This window comes from Cajanus cajan, chromosome 7 (genome assembly GCF_000230855.2).
Source record: "Cajanus cajan strain Asha chromosome 7, NIPB_CcT2T_4, whole genome shotgun sequence".
Lineage (NCBI taxonomy): Eukaryota > Viridiplantae > Streptophyta > Magnoliopsida > Fabales > Fabaceae > Cajanus > Cajanus cajan.
The window spans coordinates 53,250,763-53,264,497 of NC_138523.1; the positions used below are offsets into that span (position 1 = coordinate 53,250,763).

The 13,735-nt window shown below is 24.2% G+C and overlaps 1 protein-coding gene across 1 annotated transcript; it reads left to right on the forward strand.

Annotated features, from left to right (window-relative positions):
- Positions 1–1,229: 1,229 nt before the first annotated feature.
- Positions 1,230–13,247, forward strand: LOC109795014 (pectin acetylesterase 9). The gene is made up of 13 exons (XM_020354420.3): positions 1,230–1,454; positions 1,539–1,621; positions 9,776–9,905; positions 10,094–10,173; positions 11,099–11,185; positions 11,305–11,429; positions 11,534–11,594; positions 11,698–11,754; positions 11,834–11,911; positions 12,005–12,110; positions 12,289–12,437; positions 12,779–12,889; positions 12,976–13,247. Exons 1-12 carry the CDS (start codon positions 1,241–1,243, stop codon positions 12,881–12,883), a joined length of 1,275 nt encoding a protein of 424 aa, XP_020210009.2. The 5' UTR covers positions 1,230–1,240; the 3' UTR covers positions 12,884–12,889; positions 12,976–13,247.
- The last annotated feature ends 488 nt before the right edge of the window (positions 13,248–13,735 follow it).

A 13,735-nucleotide genomic window follows, 5' to 3' on the forward strand; every position in this document is an offset into this window, starting at 1 on the left:
AGCACCTTTATAATTAATATCATTATATCCATATTGGTTGGTAGTGATTTCTTTCTATGAATTGTCGTAATAATTAGGTTTTCAAATTTATTTCTATAATTTTTCTTTATTTAGAACTATATTTTTTTTTTATGAACAAGATTAATGTAATATCTCAAAATTAATAATTAAGAATTAATTTATATTTATAAAATATTTTTTTTACTTATCAAACACTATTTTAACACAAAAATTAAATAAACCTAACAGCACTAAGTCACTCCCTCATCTTGATTTACTTGAATCAATTTGATGATCCACACACATTTTAGGCTTTAGTATTTTAAATTTTCATATAATTGTACCTTTTTCCATTCATTTAATTTAATCTTCTCATTGATCTTTTATATATTGTTACTTTGAGAATACATTGGATTATGATTTTAAAATATTATTTTATCATGACTTTTTTAGATTTTAAATAACTTTATAAAAATGTAATAATTTTTAGGACTTTCTTAAAAAATTTATGATGAAGATTTTGTAATTAGATTTTTAATAAATTTATATCATACTTTTTTATATATGATTTTAAAGAATTTTGTAGATTTACAAAATTTCAAAAAGACAACGTGATTTTTTTAAATTAGTGTTAAAATATTTAATAGAAATATATCATTAATTTTTTATTAAATAATTAATTTTAGTTACATATCTTCCTAATTAGAAACATTTCATTATATATTTATAACATAATTTTCTTGCCATATTTTAGATAAAGAAAATAATAAAATATGTAAAATGGAAATCAAAGAAAAACTAAATATTAAATAAAATATATAATTATATTTTAAAAATAGGAAATATTTTCCCTTCAGATGTAATCATTAACAAACATGTCAATATTTTTTTTTAATTTTAAATGACATGCTAATGAGAGAAACAATTTAAAAATTATGAGAAACAAATTTTCAATAAAAATTTCTTTGAGAAACCAAAATTGCATATTCATTATTATATATGTATAAAAATGAATTTAAACCTTTGGATTTGATTTAAATTGCATTAAATTTTTTTTCTTCCAAATCCCAAAACAAATTTACTAAATTAAATATAATTAGTTAAATTCAGTCAATCTAAATAAAAACATTCTTAATTAAAACAATGAATTTGACTTCATGATTAAATGTTTAATTAAAATTTATGATTTAGTTTTTTTACAAAATCTAAATTTTTATTAACAACATGAATGCACATAAATATGGGGTGTGTAAAACACAAGTATTTAACCCATCTCAACATCTACCTGGTTTCAATCTCCAATTCAACTCCTTCTGGTTTCTTTGTGAAGATGAACTTTGTCGTGGCTTTCGTATTCTTGTATCTAACCACTTTAGCGCCATGTCACGTTCGCTCGCAACAGAGACATCTCATCAAAATGACGCTGGTTAGGAATGCTCGTGCTACCAATGCACGTAAGTTTTTTTTTTTTGTTTTTTTTTATATTAATTAATTTAATTAAATTGTAGTAATTATTTATTAAATTTTGGAGCTTGAAGTTTGTTTGGACGGGAGTTTACCGGCGTATCATTTGGACAGAGGATTTGGAGATGGCAAAGACAATTGGCTTCTACAATTTGAGGTAAACTCAACTTTCTATTTCTCTTGGAATAATTACAAAACACAATTAAGAGATGGCCATATTATCTTTTGTTATATATGGGAAATATATTCAAAAAAAATTTCATTATATTTTATTTGACGTTTTAAATAAAATAATATTTTATTTTAATTATCATTTTACAATATCAATCTACATAATTGATATATATTCTTATTTCTTAAATATGTGGATGAAGATTTGATCTATTTTGTAGATATATATGTATGAAAAATATTTGTTGAGAGAATTTAATTCTCTAAATATATATTATCTCAAATGATTGGTTAATAACTTCTTTTTTTTGGTGTTGGTTAGTTAATAACTTTTGATTAAATATGTTTTAATTTATCAAAAAATAATATCAATGAATAATTAAAAGTGATTTTCAGATCATCAACAATTTATTATGGAATGAAAAAAATATAAAATAAGTATTGATGAATACTAGGGATGGTAATGGAGTAGGTTGAGAGTAATTTTGTTTTCGTCATCCTTGTCTCAGTAAAATGAAAAGAGTTTAGATTTGAATTTTAAAGAGACATATTTTATATTTTTAAAAGTTATTTTTGTCTTTATCGAATTTTATCATATTTAAATAAACCCATGAAAAATTCATTACATTTTTTTTATAACTTTGCTTAGTTATACATTTTAAATAAATTAAATTTTAAGTTAATAATTATATTATAATATAAATAATATATAAAATAATAAAAAATAAGAAATAACTTACAATAGAAAATTCAATAAATAAATTATATTTTAGTTAAACATACAATTTTAAGTCTGTTACTTAATTATTGATATAATTTCAATTATTAACTGTTGAAATGATTAATTTATACTTTTATTGATTATAAAAGTGAAATCTTAACTTTAATTTTTATATTTACGCATACAAAGACCTGATATTCAAATTAGAGCACAATTCATACTTATATTTAGTCAAAACAGGTTTTTCTTATTAAAATTGGAATAGGACCAAATGAATATCATAAGTAGTCATACCTAATGAAAATTGAAAAATAATATAGTTATTAATAAAGATAAATGATATAGTAAAAATTAATTATGTAATAATTATTATAAAACTTAAGACACTACTTGCATTTCTTAATAATACTTAAAAAAATCTTAAAAGTCAAATAAATTCTAAAAAAATATATATATTCTCTTCATCTTTAATTAAATATGAGACTATTTTAACTAATTCCCCATTAAGCTAATCTAGTTAGTAAGTAGAACTAAATTTGTTAAATAATTTGCATTCCTATCTTTCCATGTGTCATGTAAAAACAATAAATCTCAAAACAAATGTGATTTTACATTCTAATGTAACATTAATTATACATTTTTTATTTATATTCTTAGTAATATTTTTAAAAAAATTGTTATTGTGTTACATCATTTCCACAAAAAAATAATAATAATAAGGTCAATTTTGTAAACTTATTATTTTTAAATTTATTTATTAGTTTTTTTGTGTGTAGAAAAACATAGGATGACATTTATTATGATTTAATAATAAGTGTCATCTTAAATTTTATTATACGGATAATATAAAACTAATAAATAAATGTAAAAGAATAATAATTTTATAAAATTAACCTTGTTATTAATATTTTTATTTTAAATGATGTAATACAACAACTTTTTAAAAAATATTATTAGGAGTATAAATAAAAAATAATATTCATGCTATACTAATTTTTTTTATACTTATTTTAAGACTTATTTTTTCTTTTTACATGATACTTATCAGGAAATATTATTATTCCGAAAATGTACCTAAAATTATTGGAACAGAATGAAAATTTACAACATTTTTGAAAAATTATTTGCGTGACATTTTTTCGATACATATTGGTGACACATTTAATAGAAAGTAACTATTAATGTATATTATTATTATATATTGGAGGAATACATATTAATGTGTATTTGAATTCACGTATTTATTCATAAGTCATTATATTCTAATATTTTAACTTTTACAATGTATAAAGTAAATATTTATTAAATATAATTAAAATTTTTAATAAATTATATATAAATAAATATTATATTTAATATAAAATTTATATTTAAAAAAATTATATATAAATATTTTAATATAAATTATATTTTAGATTTATGATAAAATTTAAATTATAGCATAATATTATTTTATTTATTGATAATTAATTTTTAAATATAAAAATTTAATTCATAAATAATTATGATAAAAAAAATCAATTTATGTAAGAAGTTAAAAAATTAAAAGTATAAAAATAAAAAAAAAACACTTTTGTACAAAATAGATGTTTATATTTAATATATAAATGTTAATTTATTTATTACATATATAATTTTAAAAAATAATAATATCATATTTAAAAAACTAAAAGTATAAATAGAATAATAGACAGAATAATTAATTAGCATATTTATCTTTTGAATTATATATATTTTTAGTCCTTAATTTTTTTTTATAGATTTTTTTATTTTTTATTCTTGAATAATTATTTTTTTTTGTTAATTTTCACTTTAAGTCATTGAAATTTTTCTCCCATTAATAATTTGGTCCTTGATAGCAAATTTTTTATTTATAGGAAAAAGTTTTAGAGAGTAAAATCAAATAAAAATTATTTAAAAACTAAAAACAAAAATTGATAAAAATTACCGACTACTAAAGTTATATATATATATATATATATATATATATATATAATGCTTATCTTTTATATGATAAAGTATAAAAATAAAAATAAAAATAAAAAAGAAGAAGAAGAAGAAGTCTTCACACACTTTTAAAATAATTCCAAAAAAAGAAAACCAAAAATAAAGATACTTCATACAACTGTCTTTTACTCCTTCCATTTCACAATGATTATAATTTGTGTTTGTAAAATGTCTTGAAGTGAATAATGTTGTCTCTTTTTTAATGTAATATTAATTATTTGTTTCTTAACTTGCTCCTTCATAATTTTTTCAACCACCACAATTAAAAAAATGTATTTATTAAGAGACAATAATATTTTAGTAAAATTATACAAAATAAAAAATAGTACATTTATTATTGTTTTAATTTATGCATTAAAATCTTTAAATATAGTTATAGTGAAACAAAAGGTGTAGTAATTATATTTTCATTTATTTAATAAACTATGTCTCCTTTGTCTTATAATATATGTTTTAATTTTTTTATACACATATACAAAAAAAATAGCCTTTGTCTCGTAATAATTGTTGTTTTATATATATACACACAGATTAAGAGCAATTATAAATATATTATTTTTTAATATAATTTTATTAAAATAATTATATCTCTCATAAAATGCATTACTTTTAATTGTAGTGGTTGAATAATTTAAAGGAATAAATTAGAAAAAAAATTAATCCTATCTCTATTCCTTATATATAATAAATAGATAAGATATTTATTTTGATTTGAAACATATATCTACTTTAAATGTATTAATTGATAATTTTGTTTAATACTCTTATTTTATTATAAATTTTTTAATGAGCAACTCATGAAAGTAATTACATTTATTGAACAACTAACACTAAAAGCCATACTCATTGGTTAAAAAAATGTTCATTGACTTTTAAGTAGTGTCATTAAATATAACTACCATTTACACTATTTTTTCTTATGGATATTTTTGAAATAAAATTTTAAGTTATGACATTATTAATTATAACTAACTAATTTAACTACTTTCATTAGTCTTGATAAATTAGATATTTGTTTCATATATATATATATGAACAACTATAGTATCATTTTAATTTATTAATATAATATTAATTATTTTTTTTATGTCATTATAACATCTTTTACAAAAATGTTACATTGTTTTCATGATTCAAATACAACATTAATAATAATAATATGACTTGTTTTGTAAAATTATTATTATTATTTTTAATATTTATTACTCCATCTAACCCAAATTGAAAGTAATTTTCGTATTTGAAAAATGTTGTAAAATCACACATGTTTTTATTTTTTTTATTCCCTTATAACATCTTTTAGAAAATTATTGTGTTTTAAATAAAATATTAATAACAAGGCTTACTTGTAATTTTATTATTTTTATATATTTATTATTTCATATAATTCAAATTAAATGTGCTTTTAGCATTTGAAAAAATGATTTATATTTTCACTTTTCGATGTAATACCACATTTATTTTTATATATAAGAAACAAGTATTTAATTTATTAAGACCACTGAAAGTATTTAATTTAGTTAATTGTAATTAATAATGTCATATTTCAAAATTTTATTAAGAAAATACTCATAAAATTAAATAGTATAGACGATAGTTATATTTAATGACATTACTTAAAAGTTAAGAATTAATCTTTTAAACCAATGAGTATGACTTATAGTACTGATTATTTAATAAATACATTCACTTTCATGAAAAATAAATTAAAAAAATAGTTAATAAACTCATAAATTAAAGTCTTTAAAATTAGCACCAAAATAAGACTTTAATTTTTTTCTTGTACTAATTATGTTTTTTAATAACTATTTAAAGTTGTTATACGCTAATAAAAAATATAATATTTTTTTCATAATATGATTTTCATTATTCTTACAATGTATATTATTATTATTATTATTATTATTATTTGCTTTGTAATAACTCAATAAGTATAGGAATGTAGTTTGATCTTATTTTTGGATTTTTGTTATCCAATATTATTTTAGATTGTTTTACATGTAAATTAAGAAAAATTAACAAAATAGGCGAAAGATAATACTATTTCTGTTTTTATTTATAATATTTAACTTTAAACAATTATTTGTTCCTTCATATAAGACACGATTCATATTATTCATTGTATTAATTATTTTTAAATTAAAATATCTTAATTAAAATGTGTCATCTTAATTTAGTAAAATGCATTAATTATAATTTCTTTAAGAAATCCCGCACTATTAATTGATTAGAAAAAAATAAATATTACTTAAGATGGAAAAATAATATAAAATATATACTCTAATTAGTTAAAAATATATATAAATATTAATTAATAAAGATAAGTAGTATAATGATAGTTTTAGAAGAATATATATATATATATATATATATATATATATATATATATATATATATATATATATATATATATATATATATATATGACAAATGTATGTTTATCAACTACATTAACTATTTTTTTTAATCTTGATGAATTAAGTGAATGATTTTAATATATAAGAACAAAGGTAGTATTAATTTTAAAAAATTATCATATAATTATTTGTTTTGGAAATGATGCAATATAATAACCATCTTTTAAATTTTTTTAAGAAAGATATAAACAAAAAATAGATAATTAATATTACAATAAAAATTAACACAATGTAATGATCTGCTATGGTCGATACATTGCGGAACAAAATAACTAAACAGCTAGAAATGTATATAAATAATATAACGTGAATATATATATATATATATACACATAAATATATATATACATACATATATATATATATATATATATATATATATATATATATATGTATATACACATACATCACTGTGCACCAAAGGTGGCTTAACATGTTACAACGGTCTACAAAATAAATTCTACCACTAGGGATAATTAACAAAATATAACTCTCCAACTCTTACCACCAAGTGACCTCCATCAGCTAACACCAGTCTATCATTGCTTTGCTCCAATACATTGTATGATCATCGCAGTTCAAATCATATGGAAACATGCAAGGGTAAGCTAGTGAAAATAAACAGCACATATATAGGAAAACAACTTACAACAATAACAACTTAACATCACTATCATCATCAACTAGTTTAACATACAACACACAACACACATCTCAACCCTACTTTCACAACACGTCAACACATACAACTCATATCATCACAATATCAACTCATTAACACATATGCGTAGTTACGCATTTCAACTCGAAAATCTCCTACAACACAAGTGAGCAGTCTAAGTGGTTAGGTTCTACCGAACCGATAACACAAAATCTTTTTGGGCTTGCTAGGTAAATAATAATTTTGGATAAAAATCCACAACATGATAATAGTTTCTCAGACTTTGTCACTTAAACAAGGAAGTATAATACTATGTCAGGATAGGACAGTTAGGTTTAGGCCTACCACGACACTAATTAGCTTAACTAAGCCACTTATGGGATTATCCTACTGACTATCCTCCAAATACTACAACCCTCCGATACTTGGTTAGGAACTAAGTTTTCAACTTCGTACTTTACTCGAATTGGTCACTTGTAATCGATATAGCTCGACCTGATGACCCCTACACCGTGGTTGCTTTATACATGTGTGCCTCGACCTTCCTACACACGGGACCAACTAAGTCTTAGAGGAGAATAACACATCATCCACTCCAAGGGACAACTTTCCAAGGAAGGTTTTTCATAAATTGGGCTCTCAGAGCATCACAACTATCTCAATCCACACAATGGAATGAACAACTTCGAAAACATCTTACCTAGTCCTAATGATCAACAACTCATCATCACAACACAACAACACAACTATCATCTCATCATTTCATTCAACTCACAACTCAAACATCATAGTCATCTAAAAAACTTAGATACCATCTCTACACATCTACACAATTAGGGTTTAACATGCAACTCTCAATTCACAACTATGTTTTCTCATCATACCACAACAGTAATCATTTTTTAACATTTTATCATTTATATCAGCACACAATATTTTCATCACATAATACAACTCATAATACATATTTACAACTTATCCATCATGCCATTGGAGTTATCCTTTACTCACTAAAAAGGTCATAAGTGGAGTTCTAGATCTTCTTTTTGGGTGATTCCAGCGCCATTAGAAATCTCAGATCCAAGACTACAACTTTTATGAAGATCCTAAGACCAAATTCGGTCATCTACCCTTGTCACTGCAGTGCTCAATTCAATGTTTTAGCTCAAACTCTCTGCCAGCTTTGTTTTCTCCTAGGTTGCAACGCCCAACTTGGACCTGCAGCTCCAAGTGTCTGCCAAATCAATCCCTCCTAGGGCTACAATGCCAAATCGGAGCTGCAGCTCCAGGTCTCGGCCTCTATGTTTTCTCTCACATCTGTAAAGTCAGTTCAGTGCTTTAGTGCGAAGTGCAAAGCTTTTTGTCCTTCCATGGCTTCCCACATGTTTTTCACCCAAAATCCATCAAAAACCTACATTCCAAGGAGTCCCGACACATGCAATTGCAAGAAAACAATCCTACTATCAACATGCAACTCAGAAAACATCACATACCCCACATGCAACAAGAATCTGATCCAAACCATCACATTTTCTCCCTTCCACTCAACACCTCACTTTCAACTCAAATGCTACACAAGTTAATCCCCATTCAGTCAACCCATCAAACAACACCACTTTCATGCTACAAGCAACAATCAATGATAAATTTCTAGCTCCCCTTACCTCAGGAAGGAAGAACGCGGAATTCAGATTGTCCAAGAAAGAAGGAGAAGAAGATAAATGAAAACAAAAATCTGATTTCGAAACTTTGAAACTTCCTTGTCTGCCTAATGCTCATCACCTTTGAGAATCTAAAAGAAAAATGAAAGATTTTAAGGGGAGAAAGGAGTAGAATGAAGAAAAGAGAGAAAGAAGTCTCGAATTTTACACACAACAATTATTTTAGAAGTTATTTTTCTTTCAAATATGATAAATAATATGGAAACTTAGAAACTACAAAACAAATATTTAAGTAAAGAGACATTTAAAAAAAAGTTATTTTTAAATAATCATTTATTATTTGACATTAGAAAAAAAGATAATGAAATTTAATAACGATTATATTCATATATATATATATATATATATATATATATATATATATATATATATATATATATATACATTTATTGTTACGATCATCCTAAACACTAATACTTATATAAACAACAATACTTAGATAAGTCGTCATGTCATTCACTCCAACAGTAAATTACATGTAGCATCATTTCTTAATTTTAAGAAACTTAAATAAGTAACTAAATTAAAAAATACTTTAATACCATTAGATTTTCAAAAAAAAAAAAAAAAACAACGACAAAATGATGATCACCCGTTTTATGGTACATGGCAGGGAGGTGGATGGTGCAATGACCTGAAGTCATGCTTGGAGAGAGCCAAAACTAGGAGGGGCTCTACTAGTTATATGAGCAAGTTCGAGGATTTCAATGGTATTTTAAGCAACAGTGCCACCCTTAATCCAGGTAACTTAATCAACTTTTGCTTTCTTTTATTTTTCTTCTTTCGTATGGCATTTATTATAACTTGAATTTAAAGGTCCCTTTTATAGTTTAGAAGCAAAATCTACTAAAACTTATAATTTTAATAAATTTCATATTATTATTATTATTATCATAAATTTTTGCGTTTGTCCGTGAATTTACTGTATCAGGATTTTACAACTGGAACCGTGTTAAGCTGAGATATTGTGATGGAGCTTCATTTACCGGAGACGCTGTGTTCACTGACAAGGTAATTTTAATTATGCCTCTCCCAAGCCCAACTGAGGAATTAAAAAATTATGGAGGGCAATGGGCATATTTTTCTATTCCTCTTCTATGTCCAAAATCTCCATGTTAAATCTTATTTATTCTGTTTAATTGTTAGCTAGATTAAATTTAACTTGGTTAATTTGAATATAGAAATAAATTGAGAAATAATAATAATAATATATGTTACTACTTATGTAAAGAAAAAACATTTGTTGTTAGACTAAGGCAAATAAAAAAGAGAAAACTATACTTATATTACATTATTGTTTATTCTTTTTAAATGTTATACTATAGAGTATATGAGTAATTTTTTGATTTAATAATTCCCCTCATTTTTACCCTAAGGAGAAAAAAAATATTTTTATGGCATCAAATGCGATTTATTTTTTCCTTAAAGGAAAAATGTTGTTATACTCGACTTTAAAAAATGTTTTCTACTTTTGTAAGTAATTATAAAATGTTTTTTCTACTATTTTCATGTTCCTGTATAATAAACCGTGAATACATTTTTACACAATATTAAATAAAATAAAATAACGAGATATATTTATAATCATTTAAAAAATCTAAAATCAAATAGGTACAATTCCTCCCACCCCTAATTTTTCTTTCACTCGTTCTAGTGTTCTACTACCAATCAAAAGTGTTCCTATAACCGGAAATATTAGGTAGAAAATTGCCATTAATATTATTAAAAAAAAAATTCTTACGAAATTCTTGTATATTTATTCTTTATTTCTTCAAATATGAAGAGTGAAATCAGCTTAGGTAATCATTTCTTCTAAAATAACAGTAAAATGAGTTGTGTATTCGGTTAATTAACTTTAGTTTTTCATCAACATTTTTCATGTGTCTATACCAAGTTTGGTGCACAAAATTAACTGTGTTTGTGAGTTGAACATCAGAACACAACACTTTATTTCAAAGGGCAAAAGATTTGGGATGCCATCATTCGCGATCTTCTACCACAAGGTTTGGGAAAGGCACAAAAGGTATAATTCGTTTCTATGAACTATAGAGTTTGCATGCTTTCATTTGTTCTTTAATTTCCGAAATTATATATTATATGATGTAAACAAAATTTATAACACAAATTATCTCTCGTGTGTAGGCTTTGCTTTCAGGTTGCTCAGCAGGAGGTTTAGCAACTTTTCACCATTGTGATGACTTTGCCAAGTATTTGCCAACAAATGCAACTGTTAAGTGCTTGAGTGATGCTGGTTTTTTTCTTGACGAGTATGTTTTGTATATCTTGATTCATTTCAACATAATCATAATCTCAAGCTTCATTTCTTCAAAATCTAAATATTAAATGTTTCTTTTTATCTTCCCTTTTGCAGAAGAGACATTAGTTTGAACTACACTTTTAGGTTGTTCTTCAAAAATGTAGTTCAATTGCAGGTAACTTTCCATAATTAATGGCGTCATATATATGTACATATATTTTAAAAATAACGCAAGTTAATGAATACTTAGTGCTTAACATTAACGTCTTGTGCAACAGGGAGCAGAGCAGAACCAGAATAAAAATTGTACCATGGCACTCAAGTCTCCAGAGTTGGTATGGTTTCTCATGAACTTACGTCATTAGCTGAGAAAAAATTGTGTAAGATTTTGACGTTTGTCATGTTTCCATGCAGTGCTTCTTTCCACAATATGCGTTGAGTTACATATCAACACCATATTTTATCTTGAACTCTGCCTATGATGTATTCCAAGTAATACTTTTTTGACATATTTTGATCCTAATATCCTATATTGCACATTATATCAATTCATATAATTATGAACAAAATTTATAATGTCAACAGTTCCATAATATATTAGTGCCACCCTCTGCTGACTTACGCGGATACTGGAACAGATGCAAGCTGAACCCTGCAGCGTGCACACCAGACCAAATTAATACATTGCAAGGTTTCTCTTTCAACTTTTCTGCCATCAACTCAACTCTCTGCGCACCAATTCTATCTCTTAAGAAGTTTTTTTAGTGTTTATAAACATGTTATATTTTGTTAAAGAAATATATAATTTACCTCACGTTTTCGAAACTCTTCACATAACTGATTTAATTTTCTTAATTCCCTTTATTCAGGTTTTAGGCTTGACATGCTTGCTGCTTTGAAACCGTTCAATACGAATTCAAGAACAGGAGGGATGTTCATAAATTCATGTTTTGCTCATTGCCAAAGTGAACTGCAAGAAACATGGTTTGCCGCTGATTCTCCAAGAATAAACAAGAAGGTACCAATCTTACTCATTGATAACGAGATATGATGATACACCTGTTTATAGTATATGGATTTTTAACTAATTTGTTAGGCCAACATTTATATTGTGCAACAAAGTAGTTGACTTCTAATGGCCAAATTATACCTAACATGTACATTGTTCAATAGGAAAAGGAATTTGAATTATAAAGGATAACTATATAAGATATTTGAACCGTGTGTCAATATCTTAGTATTTTGTTGTTTGATCCTTTGACCAAAATTTATGGTCTAGTTGGAAAGGAAGTGATCTTCGAACTTTCAGCATAATGAATTTTAGTCAGCGAATTTGTTAAACTACTCTATCTTTTACAGACTATTGCAGAAGCAGTTGGTGATTGGTATTTTAGTAGAAACACTAGCAAGGAAATAGATTGTGCATATCCATGTGATTCAACTTGCCATAATCTTATACCATAAGTTCAGGTAATGCCTTTTATAAATTTAGGAACAAGTTCTTTTGAATATTGACTTTTAAAACCTATTGACTGACCCAATTTGAAATGTTGCAGGTCACTTGGAAGATTAAACTGAACGTTTTTCCTTAACCTTCTTTGTTTCTCGTAGAAAAGCTCTTATAGTTCTCTTAAAAAGAATTAAGAGGGATTTTTCGTTGAAAACCATACACAATGAATGCTAGACAGACATAAAATTATTTGATAGGAACAAGAGAAAAGGTAAGAAAAAAACGTGTTTTGAACGATTTCAATTTTTTTTTTTCTTTTCTTATCTCTAAAAGGTCATCGATCAACTATGTTTGTATGCCTTAAAAAATTTCATATGTGAACTTGAAATGACATTGAATATAAATAAAATAATAGTAGAAATACGATGTAATAGGTCTATATTTGTAGTTCACATTTTTCACAATAAAAGGAATTATCATTTGATATGCTCTTCATATATATATATATAATTCAATTTTTGTATAATAAATTAAAAATATCCTTAAATGTAATTTTTAAAATAATCATTATATAAATCACCAATCTTATTGTACAAAATACTGTTATATTTTAATATAAAAAGATTCCTACGTTATTAGTATAATTTAATTGAATTCATATATAATTCTCTACATATTTATATTTGCTTGGTAAAAAAAGGTGTTATTAAAAGGAAAATGAATATTTTTTTTGATGAATATATATTAAAGAAAACATTTCAAGTGTCACGAAGAAATTAAATTTATCAAAATTAGGCAACTTTAATATTGGTAGAGATAGATAAAAATAGATAATTAAATTGATGAAGAGATGGATGCTCATTTAA

Coding starts and splice junctions, on each gene's coding strand:
- LOC109795014 (XM_020354420.3), top strand. CDS start 1,241: ATGGGGTGTGTAAAACACAAGTATTTAACCCATCTCAACATCTACCTG. Junction 10,174..11,098: donor ACGCTGTGTTCACTGACAAG/GTAATTTTAATT, acceptor GTTGAACATCAG/AACACAACACTTTATTTCAA. Junction 11,430..11,533: donor GCTGGTTTTTTTCTTGACGA/GTATGTTTTGTA, acceptor TCCCTTTTGCAG/AAGAGACATTAGTTTGAACT.